General features: G+C 32.9%; 1 protein-coding gene across 4 annotated transcripts in view; it reads left to right on the top strand.

The window, feature by feature from the left end:
• Positions 1–12,128, top strand: part of Mapmodulin (acidic leucine-rich nuclear phosphoprotein 32 mapmodulin) — a 56,557-nt gene extending 44,429 nt beyond the window's left edge. The window contains exons 1-8 of one of the 4 annotated variants that reach the window (XM_076500245.1): positions 4,701–4,868; positions 7,442–7,585; positions 7,948–8,067; positions 8,732–8,897; positions 9,309–9,395; positions 9,584–9,696; positions 10,035–10,089; positions 11,183–12,128. In XM_076500245.1, coding sequence (XP_076356360.1) covers positions 4,821–4,868; positions 7,442–7,585; positions 7,948–8,067; positions 8,732–8,897; positions 9,309–9,395; positions 9,584–9,696; positions 10,035–10,089; positions 11,183–11,247 — 798 coding nt within the window. In that variant the 5' untranslated portion in view covers positions 4,701–4,820 and the 3' untranslated portion in view covers positions 11,248–12,128. Of the gene's footprint in view, positions 1–4,700; positions 4,869–7,441; positions 7,586–7,947; positions 8,068–8,731; positions 8,898–9,308; positions 9,396–9,583; positions 9,733–10,034; positions 10,090–11,182 lie in introns of those variants that run through there. The other 3 variants (XM_076500242.1, XM_076500243.1, XM_076500241.1) reach the window with 3 other exon arrangements.
• The last annotated feature ends 5,464 nt before the right edge of the window (positions 12,129–17,592 follow it).

Genomic DNA, 17,592 nt, shown 5'->3' with positions numbered 1-17,592 from the left:
ATGCAGAGATCACCAGTTTTGTTTATTTTTGAATCTCGCGCAAAACTACACGAGGGATATCTGCGCTAGCCATCCCAAACTTTGCAGTGTAAGATTAGAGGGACAGCAGCTAGTCATAACCACCCACAGCCATCCCTTGGGCTACTCTTTTACTAACGAATAGTGGAATTTATTGTAACTTTATAACGCCCCCACGGCTGAAAGGGCGAGGATGTTTGTTGTGGCTGGGATTCGAACCTGCAAATGACCAGTTTAACGAACAACAACTTAAATTCACCTTCATTGTATTTTCAGTCCTTCATCTTCAACTGCCAGTTTCATTATAGAAAGCCTGGTATGGCCAGGTGGGTTAAGGCGTTCGAGTTGTAATCTTTGCGCAAAATTAAAAAAAAATACGAACAGACAAAACAATCGTAGAATCTATATTTGTTTATTGGGAGTCATTATTTTGGGCCACAATCTCTATTCAGACTAGATAAATCGAAGGTGCTGATCTCCCAACTTGTAAATGGAAAGTCTCCACTGTTCAAACGCAATTATATATTCTAATATATAATGGGTTTATAACTCCGCGTTTCAAACAGTGCAGGTCTTCATCAAATAGCCCCGTTCTGTCATGAACACAAGTTTCCACATTAAAATAACGTGCAGTTAACAAAATGTCTGGAAATATGTTATGAAAATGTAATTTATTAATATGATATTTTTGTTAATAAAGGCCACTCTGCCGAACTGCCCAAAAAATACCCAGGAAATGACTTCTAGACGTTGAATAATATTACTTTTTGTCCGAAGATCCCCCATCTCTAAAATGAAAAACAAAACCTGTGGAGTGAATAAGTTGTTAGGACTTAAATGTTTTTTGTTTTGTTTTTTTCACAGAAGGGGGGGTATGTGTGCAACCAAAAAATATCTTTATCATGTGCACTACTAAATGTTTAGTCCAGTGGTTCTCAAACGTTTCAGGATCGTGTACCACTTTTTGTTTAATTTTTTTAATTACAAACGAAGACCTAATTTTAAAAAAATTAAAAGAAAACTACTACCAAAAATTTATATTTTAAACGCGCACTCGTTAATGCAAAGTATACGATTGTTTATTTCTGGCACGATTGAAGAACATGTGGTACCTTTTGTTTCAATTTGAAGGGATGAAAATACTAGCGAGCCTATGCAGGTAGAGGGCGTGTCTGTGAGTATAGTACGTGGAAAACTCAGATAGAACTTATTACAAATGTTAAGGTTTTTTTATGTTAATTGTGTCTAACACTCGCATTAGATCCATGTGCCACAGTGTGAGAATCCTTAGTTTAAATTGATTCAAATTGAATCACGTGAACACCACTTTAAATTACAATGCCGAAAAAGTTGCAACAAATATTGTAATTGCAGTAAATATTCTTGCATTAGCATGAAATGTGCACTAACGAATAATTTATAAAATATTAACGTCCCGTATGTAGATTTTCTTTTGCTTGAATTATATTGTTATAAAACTCTCAGCTTGTGAAAATAGTGTAAAACAAAAGGAAAACGTTAGCATAAGGGTACATTAATACTGTGTACGTAGGTAACCCTGTTACTAAGAGTAAAATATTCCATTCTTCTCCTTGCTTTACCAAGTCTAGTACTTTGAAGTTCCGCAGTAAGCGTTCGACTCGTAATCTGAGGGTCTCGGGTTCGAATCCCCGTGGCATCAAACATGCTCGCCCTTTCAGCCGTGGGGGCGTTATAAGTTACGTTCAATTTCACTATTTGTTGGTAAAAGAGTAGCCCGAGAGTTGGCGGTGGGTGGTGATGACTAGTTGCCTTCCCTTTAGTCTTACACTGCTAAATTAGGGACGGCTAGCGCAAATAGCTTTGGTGTAGCTTTGCGCGAAATTCAAAAAACAAACAAACAAACAATCCACAGTAAGTGAGAAATGCTGGCATAATAATTAAACATCACACGAATTATGTTTAGTTTCTTTTAGAAAGAAATTTAATTAATGACGTAGACATTTGCAGAATTCATATTCGGCCATCATTGCCAATTATGAGTTGCTTGCCTTTATAAATTATTCGAAAAGTTATCCTTAATTAAGTAAACAAAGTGATTATTAATTGTATATGTGCAATTTTACGATGATTTTCAAGGTGCACAAATCTCTGTATCACTAAAATCAGTGATTCGATTCCCCTCGATGAACTCAGCAGATTGCTCCCATGTGACTTTGCTATGAGAAACACACACACACACACACACTGTATCACAGTTAAAATTAAAACAAATTTACGAGACTATTATTCAAAATCACATACTATGTATTAATTCATAGTAACTCGTAAATAAAAAAAAAAAAAAAATGCCATATTTTGCATATTATGAAAAGCACTAATTAGAATAAGGAAATACCATTTCAGAAAACAAGTTTGTATTGGCACAAAGCTACGCAGTAAGTTGCCTGAATTATGTTCCCAGTAGGTTTTCGAACACTGGATTTTAGCGTTATCATGCCATAAACTAACCGTTAGAAGACTCGAAAAAAACGGAAGTTTTACTGATACGATGACTGATTATTTAAGTAATATAGAAATCAGATAATGTATTACTATTTCTATAAAATAAGCTATTTTTGAAAGTAAAATTTTACATCACCGTAAATTAAACAAAATTTTGTTTTTATACTATTTAGGAAAAACATTTTGTTTATGGTATGTTTGAAATGATTTAATTGTTTTAGTTCTCTGTACTGGAGTTTCTCTTGTAGACAAGTAACATTAGGAAATGATATATTTGTTATTTCAAAATATGAGTTCGTTTGAGATAAATTATAAATATGTTTTGTCCTTGGAAGAGGGGTTTTTCTGTTGTTTTTCAAAATTTGTAGTGCGTACATGAGGGATTTACACATTTTGATAGGACGTGTGGAAAGAACGATCGTTACACAAACACACTACCTCTCTCTATAAATGTATACGTATATATATAATTTTAACCAACATTTCGCCTGTGCGGCTTTCTTATTATTAATATGAGAAAATGTTGGTTAAAATAATAATATTAAATCTATATATACACGTGTATTTGGAGTATAAAGGTCGTTTTACTCAATTTTGTTGTTTTTTCCAAAACGAGAAATGTTTATATGAAGACCACTAGAAAGTGAGGTATGTTTTACATACATTATTCGTTTGAAGCGATTTGTTAAGTTTAATTTGTTCCTGGGAGCGAGATTTTATATAAAAGTAAGTAGAATAAAAGGTCTATTTCATGTAAATTATTTTTATTTAAAAAAGAAATACTTTACCGAGATAAACTCGACATATTTGATTTTAAGACAGTATTACAAAATGATAAACCTAATTACATATAAAAAATGAGTGGAGGTTATGCTGTGGTTAATAAATATTTTTACACACACTACTCGTATTAATCACAGATACCTTCCCGTATTGGGGAAAAAATACATCCAATTAGAGATAGAACGAAGTATATTAAATATAATTTTATATATTACAGGATGACCCCTCATCCAATAAAATTCTGATTATGTCTTAGTAAGATTTAGACGAATAAATATAATTAATTATCATCGATTATAGATACCTGTTATAGTGTCCTCACGTAAAGTGTCTACATTATTATAATAACCACTAGAGACCTGTTGATTTTTCGCATTCTATAGAAAATATAAATCTACTTTTCAGTTAATGGGTCTGACATTCAAAATTGTTCAGTTTTATCGTATGGAATCTTCTGTGGCGTTTTGTTTTCTTTTAAAGTATTGTAAAATATTAAGTCGGTATGCAAAACGACGGAAATATATATAGTTTGTCTAGAAAACATGCCTACGGAAGAACAGTGGTCCATGAGTTTGTGTCTGGATTCATTCCGTGTTAATTTTTATTGAAAAAAAATCATATGATTTAGTTTGTTAATGTCTTCTCTTTTTCATATTTGTGTAAATTTGACTTTGACTTTTAAAATGTTGTCCTCTTATACTTGTGTTCCTTCAACAGGCAGTTGCCGTTCATTTAGTTTCTTCTTCAGTATTCTGCGTAAACACTATCAAAGAATACATGACGATTCTTTTATATTTTTAAACGGTGTTGTATTTCACGGATCATATTGGTCTTTCGTGTTGATGTATCACTACGTATCATTGTGCTATATAATATATTCACTACCATTCGTTTGATAAACGAAAATAGAAATCTAAATTCGTTAAATTAATTTGTTAATATCAATAAAACGTGGTTAAAATCAAGAGTGTGTTTTATAGCTACATTAAATGACTTATAAAACTTAAATATTGAATGCTGTAGATTTATTTTTATGAATTGCACATAGTACAATGTTATTTAAAACTTGAACGGAATCGTAGCAACATAATACTATATCAAAGTATTTAGTAAATAGATTTTTATGTCAACTGTAATTTTATGTTTATGAAACCAGGTTGCAATACTCACCAATTTTCCTAGAATATTTACTTTACACATCATTATTTGGTATCGTAATAATATGTCTTTTACAAAATATATAATCAACCCTTATATTTTGCTTGTCTTCTTCCTCAAAACTGCGATCTAATTGCGATGAAGAAGCCGTCTTTCGCTCGTAATTATATTCTTGACGTTAATACTTGCGAACGTTTCATTGGCTTGTGTTAGGCACGTGACTTTCTTATTGGAGTACTTGTACATTTGCTGAATACGAGACCCCTCTAGGAGTGTATTGGTGTTACCGCGCTTCGTTGTGGCGAAGGTACCCAGTTTAAGAATCAACTTAGAAGCTGTCGGGTGTGTGAGAGCGTTCGTCCGTGGTTGCAGAAGCAATGGAGAAAAGGATTGATCTGGAGAAGCGGGGAAGAAATCCAGCACAGGTTTTACATAGATTTAATCTCCATCTTTAATTTTGATTATACATATAATTTGTTATTATTGAAAGAGTTTTATTTGATCCTCAAGGAAAAACATCAGAAAATGTAGAAAAGTCATTTGTTCTGTTTCCAGAATTATTCTTGTTGCTTAATTGTGGTTGGTGTTCTTGCTACACCACGTGTTAACGTTACGTTATTAGAGGTCACATGCAGTTTTTATATGTACAGTCGGTCTGTAGGTCTATATTTGTAAAGATACGAAAAGTATAAATATTTATTTACTCGTCGTTACCAGTTCCTTTTTTTACTTTAATACTTTGCATTTTGAAGAAAGTGTGTAGATATTTTAAATAAGTAAATAGCAGTGACTTGTTCCACCATAGTTCAAAAGCTAGCACTCGTCAATACAAGCTAAGCAAGCGCTTTTTCACTTCGTCAGGGGAATGAGCAATCCGCTGAATTCAAATATGGCACCTTAAGAAGGGTGTAGCCTAACACTGACTAACTATAATTTTTTGTAAGATCTGGACATTGTTCCAAAAGTATTTAATCGTGTATGTGTGTAGATTTTTCTAAATTGTGTGTTAATTAACTTCTTAGTGGTATTGAACTAAGGTTTATTTTATGGTTTGGATCTTAAGTTAAATAATTATACAGAAGTAAATTAGGCCTAATAAACATACTGCTATAGATTTACGAATGATAAACGAGTAATCATTCACGACTGTCATCACACCAAATCATTTTGAACTTTAAAATTTATCTTTTGGTCGAGTTACTCAAACTTTAAAAACTGTATTTTGTAAATTGGACTTATAAAGGTGTTTTGAAGGTCAATCTGTCAAACGTGAGTTAATAATGAAAAATTTTTAAAATTCTGTATCTTGTTTTCTTCGTTGCACGATACCACAAAGAAATAATAGAGTAGGTGTCGTGTTTCTAATACAGCTCAGTTTGATGAAAAAGTACCTGGGAAGTTCTTTACTGTTACTATTAATAACAGTTTCTTAATTTATATTAATATTTAAGTAATCATTGAAGTAATTTAAATATTTAACCTTAATGTTGCGAATAGTTAAAGAGCCGTATGAAAATATGCAGTGTAGTTGTTTCATAACTCTTCTCTAGAGAGCTTGTTTTTTATGTTTTAAAAATTTATAGTTTACTTACTAGCGTTATAAGCTGGTTGTAAGTTTGTTTCGAAATGCAAATATATTTAGTTGTAATTTCTTAAAGTTCATTAGTTCTCAGTTTTTAGATATAAGATCTCATCAAGGATTAGATAACCATGGTTTTAAAGTGGGATAAAGTTCTTAATTTTTGAGTCATTAACCTTTTTAAGATCTTGTTAATGACGCTGTTAACTAGTGCACTAAACCACGTGCGGAAATATAGAAGCTTCGTCGTTCGTTTAAACAATATACAAAAGTTTTTTCTGTGCACAAATCTATAATTTTGAAGCTCTACATTTTCTTCGAAGTTTTAAGCAAATTCCATATATATTTCGCCTTAGATCGTTGGAATTGTTATATACATTTTTCATATACGCGCTTATTAAATCTTTTACACAATTGTAAAGGGAAGAAGTAACTCAATTTTGGTTTCTAGGTGCTGTGTATGCTTGACACAAACACCTATAATAAGCTGGCATTGACAGAGTATTGTGTAATTGTCACTTCATAGGATTCTACGACATGCTTTTATTTTGATTAGCGAAATTATGAAATCATAATTTGTTAATATTTTTTAATTGCCAAAATAAGGTTCAACTTTTTTAAGAAAAAAGTTGAAAAGCAGCGGTTCGTTGCATTATGGCGGGAACCCATGTTGTAGCAAGCGTCCCGTGTGCGTTTAGTATGACGTTCTACGTTTGGCGGTGGTTAAGCCGCCATGTTGGTGGCGTCTTGGAAATTGTTTGTGATTGTGATAATATTAACGTGTTTTTTCGCAAGTCTCTGTTAGTGCACTGCTAGCATAATTTTGCATATCTTATAATAAAGCGAAAACTATCTAGTATTTCTATATAAAGTTATGTCTTACATGGTAGTTATGTACGTTGTGTACACCTATGCTGAGTTCCGTTTGCGTATGGCGCAGTGCCCTTGGCACCGGTCTTTGTTCTTAGTTGATATTAAGATGTGGTTGAACGTTGCTTCTAAACCCTTATGTATACTTCCAGATCGTCGATTCAAGTAACTTTACAAATCAATCGAAATAATTTTACTAACAAATGTGAAGCTTTGAGTTGTACTCGAAACTTTCAATATGCAGTACTGTAACCACAATGGCTGGATAAGGTCTGGCGTGGTTTTGGTCACGTGATCGCACTAAGCAGTAGTGTAACGATTTTAGTTAGGTTAAGCTTCCATGTTGGAAATTAGTGTTTTTTCTTTATTATCAAATCCTTTTGAATTTATAGATAATTTGTGATAATATTGATAATAAACTCACTTGAAAAATATAAGGCATTTGGTAAATTTCTATTTGTCAAATTATACAAATTATTTGTGTAGTACTGTTTTAATTTAGTTTATAAAGTCAACTCTCCTTTAATGTTTTGATAATTATCATTTCAGATAAAAGAATTGAATTTGGACAATAGTCGCAGCACAAACATAGTGGGTTTAACAGATGAATTTATCAACTTAGAAACCCTTAGTCTTATAAATGTTGGTTTAACAAGTCTTAAGGGATTTCCAAAGCTACCCAGTCTTAAAAAGGTAAGATTTGTTGTAGAAATAGAATGGGTGATATAAGGTTTTCCATTATTTACGTTTATGTTTCATAAAGAACATACATATAGTTTACGAGTATGCCAACCAGTAGACTGATATTAATAGCTTTTTAAAATGGATCTGAGCTTGCAAAATTAATGTATAAAATAACTTGGCTATACAAGTAGTTTTCCTCTTAAATTGCATGTGTATAAATGTTTCAAAGTGATTTGTTGTCAGTCAATCTTCAGTTTATTTCCTATTAGGTAGACAGATGTAGCCAGTGCTGGAAAAAATGTTAAATTTTGTTACAGGAGGTCCTCATTATAATAAGTATTTTTTGTTAATAATTGTTTGTTTTTTTATAGCTTGAACTTAGTGACAACAGAATTTCTGGAGGACTGAACTTACTTCATGGAAGCCCAAAACTGACTCATCTTAATCTTAGTGGCAACAAAATTAAAGATATTGATACTTTAGAACCACTGGTAAGAAGTTGGATTGACTGTTTAAAAAAAAAAATAGGCTTAATATTTGTGGTAAGGCCTGGTTAGATTGTAATTTGTTTTTAAGTTAATTGATTTAAAATCAGACATGTAAAAGAAACTAGGGTTTCAGATCTGTATTGTTTACCCTGACTCACTGACTGCTTAGTATTTGAAATTTGATGTTTTAAACACACTCAACATTACTCTTAACTAATTATGCATAGGAGGTAAATTTTGAAAGACCTCCATATTACTATGGTTTGTTTTTTAGTCTGTATACCTCTGTGCCTTTAAATTCTAATAACAAAATGTTTAAACTTATTTTTTGAATAATTTTTTTATACTACTAAAACCTAATGGTCACACCTAATTATAACTATGGATTTTATTTGTAGGTTACTAATTAGTGTTGTTCTTTCAAGTATTTTATCTCATGACAACTATAAAATTTGTGAGGTTTGTTATGATGTAAGCATGCTGGTACTTAGAGAAAATATGTAGGGCATTATTTGAAAAATTAAGTTTTGAACTTGATACTGTGTTCTCTAGAAGAGATTTATGTATTAATTTAAAAGCCACAAAATTCAGGTTAGATAATCAAGTATACCACTTTTTTTCTCTTTAGGAAACCTAGTCAATAACTATTAGTTCTATTATTTTATAGAAAGAATTCAAGAACTTAAAAAACCTTGACCTCTTCAACTGTGAGGTAACAACCATTGAGAACTACAGAGAAAAGGTTTTCAATTTAATACCCAGTCTTAAATACCTTGATGGGTATGACAGAGAAGAAAAGGAGGCTGAAGATTCAGAAGTAGATGATGAAGATGGTAAGTTTTGGTTTGGTATTAATACAGTTGGTTATTCCTGCTTCTTGAGTGGTAAAAATCCTTTATTTGAATATAGAATTATTGTGTATTGAGCAGTCAGTATGTTTGTGACATTGTTAGCCACTGCTAAGATTTTTGGTCAGTAAAATAGTTCTTTTAAGAACATTGTGTTTGGTAGGTTGGTATTTAATGTGTTAACAAACAGTTCCCAACATTGTATTGCCAGATGTCAAATAGGAAGACTTTTTTTTATGGTGTTCATCTTTTAAGTAGTATCCTACTTTATTATATTATTGTATAGGATTCCCCACCTCATTAGATGTGCAAAATACTTCTCTAATAAACAGATTGTAGTTTAAAAAGTCAAGCTACCAAATACAATAAATCTGATTGGTTAAATCATCATTTCAGCTAATGAAGATGACATTGATGAAAATGATATTGACCATGGAGAGGGTGAAAGTGAAGGTGAAGATGAGGATGAAGAAGATGGTGAAGGTAATAGACTGCCTTGTAAATCATATACAGCTCTGTGTTTGGTGCATTATATTCAATTACTTTTGTTCATTGCAAATTTGTATTTTGGTCTGTAATGACGAAAATGCTTTGAAAGCATTATAAAAGCTTACTTTAATATTATAGTGAGTTTTAAAATATCATAAGCATTTGTAAACTTTTGATTTCAGATGAAGATGAGGATGATGATGTAAATGTAGATGAAGAGGAGGATGAAGATGGTGAGGAAGATGATGATGAAGATGTGGACGATGAGGATGCTGACGAGGATGGAGAAGACGAGGTCGGTCTTGCATACCTAGAGAAAGACGATATTGATGTTAGTACATGATTTACTGACATAAGTATTAGATGTAGTGTTGCTTATGATGTGGTATGTTCAAGGTTCGTAATGACTGAGTTTTGTTGTTGAATATCCTGAAGGTTCTGTGAATTCATCATCACGGTTAGTTTTCTAGAATCTTTCTAAGGTATTTACATTTTTTGCACAGAAGTGAGTTTTACTTTTAAAATGGTGTTTTTTTTAATATCGTAATGGGGAACGAATATTAAACTATTAAAAACATTCTATATGCATTGAAGCATTTTTGTTTCTAAATTGTAATGTTTTTAAATATTTAGGAAGAAAGTGAAGGTGGTGATTACAACCCTGGAGGTGATGATGATGATGAAGGAGGTGGGTTTTTTTAAAGACAGTATTTGAGTACACATTGTAGTTTGTAGGATCTACTGTGGAAATTATAGAGGTGCACTGCTACTGTGAGTTCACACTTGTAGTAAACAGATTGTTATATCTAAAGTAGAGCTTAGCTAATCAGTGACTCTTTTTTTTGTTCCTTACAGTTACAAGTTAATGATTTTTTCTTCATAATTTTATTTTAATAATTTTAACACTGCTAGAACCTATTTGGAAGTATCCCACAATTGATCAGACAGATAATTAGCCATTTTTGGAGTTGAAACATTAATACTGAGAATTGCAGTGTCCATCATGAAGGGTTTATTGCAGCTTGTCTCTAAAATATAAGGTCTCTTGAAATATTCTGGATTATAAAGTATTCTAGTGTTTCCTTTTGTCAGTTGGTTTTAATAAACATAAAAACTTTCAACCGAAATAAGGTGTAAAATGTACACCAAGCTAAACTGAACTATTTTTATTTACTGATTGTGGACGTGTAATAGTTAATGTAAGACTAGTAAAAAATGTGTACAAGTTTATATCGTGCATTCTTTCTGTTTTAGGGAGAAAAAATATCCTAATGAGGTTTTAAGTTGTATTAACAAAAGGGTTACAAACTCAGCATTCTGTGGCTAAACTGATATTCTTCATATTATCTTTTTAATTTAGGATTCTAAGACATGACTGGAAGTATATTTATATAGTCATTTGAATTTTTATCTTCTTATTTTGATGTGATTTACTTAGCTATAAACATCAGTGTAGTGATTTATTTGAGATTTAATATAATTTTATGTTGAATAGAAAGCTTGATGCAATTTATGTTGTTATTTTGACATTTGAGTTTGTGCATGGAAAGGCTAACTTATTCTGTAGGTGTTTGCTAAAATATAGTAATCACTTGTTACATTTTATTCAAGTTTTGTGAGACAGCTTAAATTTTTCAAGCTGTTCAATGTGTGTCATTGTGAATTCCTAAAATAAAAAAAAACATACAATGATGTTTGAGATAGCATAGACCAATTTTACTTTATTTAGTATGTTTTTTGTGATCAAATTATTTTCTCCATTAATTTGTTTTTATATAAAGATGAAGAATCTCCAAGAGGTCAAAAGAGGAAGAGGGAAGATGAGGAGGAGGGAGAAGATGATTGAAACCATCCACATAAGAATCACCTAAATCATCATCCATTTCATAACCATTTGTAGAATTTGTATGTACAGCTAGACATATTTCACTGGACTTGGACTTGTTGTGTTGCCCATAATTGGTTTGACGCTCCAAGACATCCCCGTGAAGATGGGAGGGACCATTGATATGTATAGGGAAAGAGTTAAAATTAAAACATCTACTCTATGGGTGCCAGGGGCAATGGGTTACCGATGGGTCAAGTCTTTTCGCCCACTTAAATACCAGCTCACATATTCACTCCACGCTTTCATCCCCCACCTCCAGGTGGATTCTTGTCCCATTCTTTTATAAAGGTATCATTCCTCTTTAGTATGTTTTTCTACGAGTTACAGTTTCACAAGATTTTCATATCCAGCTCTGTCATGAACGTTTTACCTTCCTTGTTACCTGTCAACAAGCATCTACTACATATAACTGATCATGCTGTGTGGGGTAGGAAAGTGTTGGAAAATATTAAAAGTTAGCTCTTGAAACAAAGTAGCAACTGAATACAGTCTTATTTTAGGGTTAAATAATTGGCTTCAAAGGTTCTTGTTAAATATTTAAGAAAAGGTCGGGGAGTTTTAAACAAATTCAATTGTTACTTAGCTTTCCAATTGGTTATTGCAGTATGTAGAACTAAATACATTTCTGTTCAATGGGCTGATAGTTGTCGGTGCCTAGCTGATGGAAAGACTGTAAATTTAGAAGTGCACAGTTATGGCTATCTGATTTTATTGTTTTATTTCTTCAAATAATTGTTCTATTTTCATGTATCTTTTCTTATGTCCTTTTGTGAAATGTCATACCATTCTCAGATGCTGTAATTCAGTTCTGTTGTTAAATAAAAGTTTTTAGAAAATAATTTCTAACTTTATTACAAGCCTTTCTTATCACAAGTTTGGGACAAGTATAAATAAAAAAAAACTTTGGGATAACTTAATGAAAAGTTGCTTTAACTTAGAGCAGATCACATCATAGGTTAAATCTCTGTAAAGTGAGAGTTGTGTCAAAAGAATAACAGAACTTAGATGGACATTAAGAATACTTAACCAACCATATCTAAGATTTCTAAGTTTCTTTAGATGTTCTTTTCTTTCCTGAAAATGTTTTCAGATGATATGTTCCTTGGACAAAACATGAGGGAATGTTAGGTTTAGATAGTACAATAGTGATGTCAAAAATATCCAGGTGGTTTGATTCGTTTATGGAATTCATTGGAGACTAATTTGTAGATTGTTTTTGTAATTGCCATTGGTCAAACCTTTGTCTGAATTAATTTGGTGTCAAATGGCTTATTTGAAAATTAACATCTCAACAAAAAATGGATAAAATATGGATCAAAAAAAGAAAATGGGGACTTGGGAGACAGTTATTGGGAACACTCTCCTGGTTCTTTGTTTCACCAAGTGTATGCAATACATACATGAAGTAGAAACAAAGATGTACCATTTACGAAGTGCTAGAAATATTTCCAACAAACTTTGCTTTAGTGCCACGAAGGGTGCTATCACCGCCCTCTAGTGGGTCATACGGTACATTACTAATGAGATGCAGCGACTCTTTGGTGGGCCATGAAATTGCAAAATTGTTTTGAGTTCTAAGCTATTTGATACTTTTCACGGTAAACAGTTACTTGAATGTTTAAAGTCGAAACTGGTACTGCTTAGTAACTGTCCCTTGTTTTATGTAATTTGAGTATTTTCGCTGTGAAAGGAAAAAAATTACGACACCTATCCCAAATTTTGCTGCTACATGTGATACGGTAAAAGAGAATCAAAGGTCTATGACTGGGTTTTTCCATACTTTAAAATTTGGGTAAATTACATAACTTTAAAATGTGAGTGAAGTTAAAGATTTGACGATACGAAATCTTTTGCAAAATATAAATATGCGTGTCCTTTGGCCGAGAAATATATCAGCCACTAGATGTTGGAGTGGGGTTCGCGTATGTATATAATTTTAGAAATGTTACAATAGTATGTAGTATAAGTCGCGTGTAAGTATATAAATATATATGCCTCCCTTGTTTTTATTATTCAAGTAGGCAATATGAAATGGCTTAAGAGCTTTAAACAAATATTATAAATAATGAAAATATTAAATCGTACATTTTTAAAGTAGCAAAATTAAATCGGATGTAAAAAGTGTTAATATGTTAATTCAACTAAAATAAAAATTTATGAATCAAAATATGAAAAAGTTGTATATTTTAAGCAAAAGTGTTGTCAGTGACGAGAAAAGCATGTTAATCTACCAGATTATATCATGAACTTTAAAAAGGGTTGTGTCGCATTCTTGGTTTCACTAAGAGCCATAAGTTCTTAACTATTTGACCATCACTGGTATAGCGTTAAGTCTATGGCTTTAAAACGATAAAATCAGGGGTTCGATTCCTTTTGGTGGACTCGGCAGATAGCCTGATGTGGCTTTGTTACAAAAAAAAATTATACCGCGTCCAGTAATTGTTGACCCAGTTATGATAAGACCTGCTTAATAGTAACACAGTAAATTATATTTCGTTATATAAATTGTCATATTTTAAATGTGTAATTCATTCTTTACAATTTAGTGTAGAATATTCTGCTTGCGAAATAAAAGTTTGTCATAGGCATTATTCATGCTCGTTCTCACGTAAGTTTAAAAGTGAATGTTGAGATTTGCCCGCTGTACAGATTTTCGAACGGAAGACAGGCGAACGCTCGGACTGTACATTAGAAACTATGCACGTGAAGTTAGTTCATATATAAAAGTTGGTATGTTTTCGACGTACTGTTTTTTAGTTACATTTCTTTGGAGGCTTTGTGTAGGGTGAACCAGTTGGAAACTAAGACGTATTTAAAGCAGATACAATCTTGGCCACTTGGAATGGGTGTCTGCTGGTGGGTAGATGTGTTTGTGCAGATGTCAGCTAAGTAAGTGAGATGCTTTTAGTACTGAAATGAGACGTTTCAACAATAAATGGAAAGCGTACAATATATTATAAACAAACGTACGAAACGTTAACCATTAGTTACCACAGATGTAGCTTTGTTGTAAATTCAAAACAAACTAGTTGAATCTCGATCTTTAAATATTTTATTTCAAAAGACCCCAAAGACTGATTCAACTGACGAAAAGAATTATTCGTTTTTATCTCTGTTATTCCAACATAAAACCGTGAAATTTTCACTCTTAAAAATCTTTTGATTAAACTGACGAGTACAGGATCTCCAATCACTTTGACTAACTTACTTTACTTCCACTCTGTATTTATAACGTACAACAGAAGAATCTAGCCCTCTACTAACAACAACGTTAAATACAAAAATGAAGCTTCCAGTAGGATGACGTCAACAATATTACAAAAACATAGTACAACAATTGAATTATATACGCAACGTACGAATGGTATAGTTACAAAAAAAATTGTCATGACTAACTTTTAACACTTGTTATAAAAACTAAATATCAACTTATGCGGTTTTGTGTATCCAACAATAAATCCCTTTTCAAGCAAAATGTTTACAATATTTTTATACAATAAGCAAAGACTGTTCTCATGTCATACAAACAGTTTCGTCATATGATCTACACAAATATTTGAAATTCCCTTGTTTTTATTTGCTTAGGACATCTGGTAGGATTCATATTTGGAAGATCCCTTGTTTTCGTCTTCATCTTGTTTTTCCTCGGGTCTGTATTGCCTGATTTTATTTGTGGACTGACACAGTAGATCTTGTGCCCCTCTCTTCTGCTCGCCTGTTCTTTACTTCGTACGTCTTATCTCTACCAAATGGTCTTAGGCCTAGTAGGTATTCATGTTCTATAACAGTCACTGTCTTCTGGTTCTGGTTCTATGACAGCTACACCTACCATGTCCATCTGTGCCTCAATAACTGCACTTCTTAGGTTTTTTCTCTTTCCAGTTATCTCGTAAACAGACTGGCATGGTATAACTTGGTTCTTCTGTCCACTTTCACCTTACTGTCCATTCTCTTGAGCACTTCCTGAACTTCATAGGTCTTTTCCACTGCAGAGTAAATTTCACCTTGAAACACCGATTTTTGGCTTTCTTATCGTGAAAATGCTTCTGATTGCATTTAATGTTTCTAGCTTCCCCAGTAGAACTACTTACATGTACACTATTTCTTTTTGAACCCTTATTCTCTGGATCCTTTTCACTTTGGTATTGTGCTTTACTTTCTTTTGGGCACTGCCTCAAAGTTTTGCAGTGAAGGTTTTTTTTTTTGTACTTTCTTCACTTCCTGTAGATATACATTTGGGAAGTCTTCGAGACTTGAAGAGGTTTGCCTCTTTTGGTAGCTGCAGATGCCTCGTCAGTTCCCTTTCTAATTGGTTCTTCCAAACTTCTACTACCTGGTATGTTATTAATCGCCAAATTACTGATGAGTACCTTCATACATGTGACTTTAAAGTCTCGTAAATTGTATGGATTGTATACCTTTATTTTTGTTATGGTAAACTTCTTCACTGTCCCCTCAATCAGCATGCACAGGCGTACCTTGCTCATCATCTGATTATTGGATACTAGACTGGTTCTCACTGTTGCATCCAGTGTCACACTTCAATTTCTTGTCCATGACAAAGGCTTCTGGCATGTTGTGATTTGTTGACACCTCTATTATTCACATGCTCCAAACGCCACTAGCACTGTTGACACATTTTTTAAAGTTGAGCTGACCATCAGTTATACACTGTTTAATCATGGAAACAATACTGCTTGTGGTGAATTTGAGATGTTGTCTTTATTCTGTTTCTTCTGACAGCTACATCCATGGTGATAGTCACTCTTTTCTTGTTTCTTGCTAGCACCATTATAAGTAGCTCCAGCTGCTTTATGTTATTTTTTATTAAGGATAGGCTTGCTCTCATTTGCAATGTGTCATTTTATAACAAATGTAGTTCTTGCCACCTATGGTGTTATCTTGTTTCTGATCAGCCACTCCTGGTTTCAACTTCAACCAGTTGTTCTTGGGCTTGCCAATTATACCCTTTCCATACACTGTTCTGCTAGCTCGAAAACATCTTGCACGTCTTTTGGTGCTTTCTTCTTCAGGAACAGTTGACATGTTAGTTGAACACGTGGTCATAAATTATTCTCGTATTAGTAGATCTGCTACTCACTCAAAACTGTTTAACACTTGAACACGTCAATTCATCTTGTGCAGTAGTGTCGTAGATGTGCACAAACTAAAGTAGTTTTTGCAATGTCAGGTTTGACTCCTCTAAACTTCCAATAAAAAAAAAAGTATTCTAAAGATGAGCTTTAGAATCCATTTTTACTTCATGTGGGTTTCGTAACCATGAATTTCAATGAAAATTTTCCGCATGTTAATAGCATTTCAGCGAAACCACTTTAAATTGTTATAATCCATGGTATATTCTGAACTCATGCGTGCATACATTTGTAGACCTTTTTCTGTAAGAAGGGGGCTAAGTCAGACTACCTAGACGCCTTCGTCTCAGTTTTGATTTGGGACAAATGTTTATCTATCCAGGGAAGCATCCATGCCATCATTTTGTTTATCAAATTTTATGCAGCTTAGGGTCGGCTGGCTCTGACCCAATTGATATTCTTTGATCCTTTCTCTTTCTGTTGGGTGAACTTGGCAGTCTCAGTATGTGTTCTTAATTTCTCTTATCCAATACATCCTCTTTCTTTCACAGTTTGTGCTCTTATTTTCTTCTCTCTCTATTTCTAGTGTCTCCTTTCTTTCTCTTTCTTTCTCTTTCTTTCTTCTGCTGCTGCTCTTCTCTCTCTCTCTCTCTTTTTGTTGGTTAAGCTCTCCGAGATCATTATCTTCTAACCTAAGTCTCTCTTCTCTTTATTCATTTATCAAATTTAACAGACATGGTGATTGTAATCTATAGATTGTTTTCGATACCACTATAATTGTGTGTATAGGCTTACTTCCGTTGTCGTTCACTTCTTCTATTGCCGTTTATTAATACATACTAGCTGTCTCGCCAAATGTTAGATTTTTGTCTAGGTGCCGGATTCTTCACAATAAGTGTCTGTGACTTATTAGCGGTTCCTTTTAACAATAAACGGACAGATAGCACACATTAATATATCCCAGATATGATATTAGAATGGCTAGGAAACATTCAATAAGCTGGAGTAGTTGAGATTCTAGATCTTGTTGTGTAAGGATTTAATACGATTTAATAGGATAAATTGTGGAGCTCAGTTGACTTTGTCTTACCTGGATCATAAGTCGTAATGGACGGAGAACGGAATGAAGAAGAAATAGAAAAGGTAGAAAAAAACAACAGATGGACAAATCGTAGGAAATTGGGGCTCTTTGTAATTTGTACCTTGTTCA

Source organism: Tachypleus tridentatus, chromosome 4 (genome assembly GCF_004210375.1).
Source record: "Tachypleus tridentatus isolate NWPU-2018 chromosome 4, ASM421037v1, whole genome shotgun sequence".
Taxonomy (NCBI): Eukaryota; Metazoa; Arthropoda; class Merostomata; order Xiphosura; family Limulidae; genus Tachypleus; species Tachypleus tridentatus.
The sequence above is the reverse complement of the archived record's forward strand: the minus strand, read 5'-3'. Positions and strand labels throughout refer to the sequence as shown.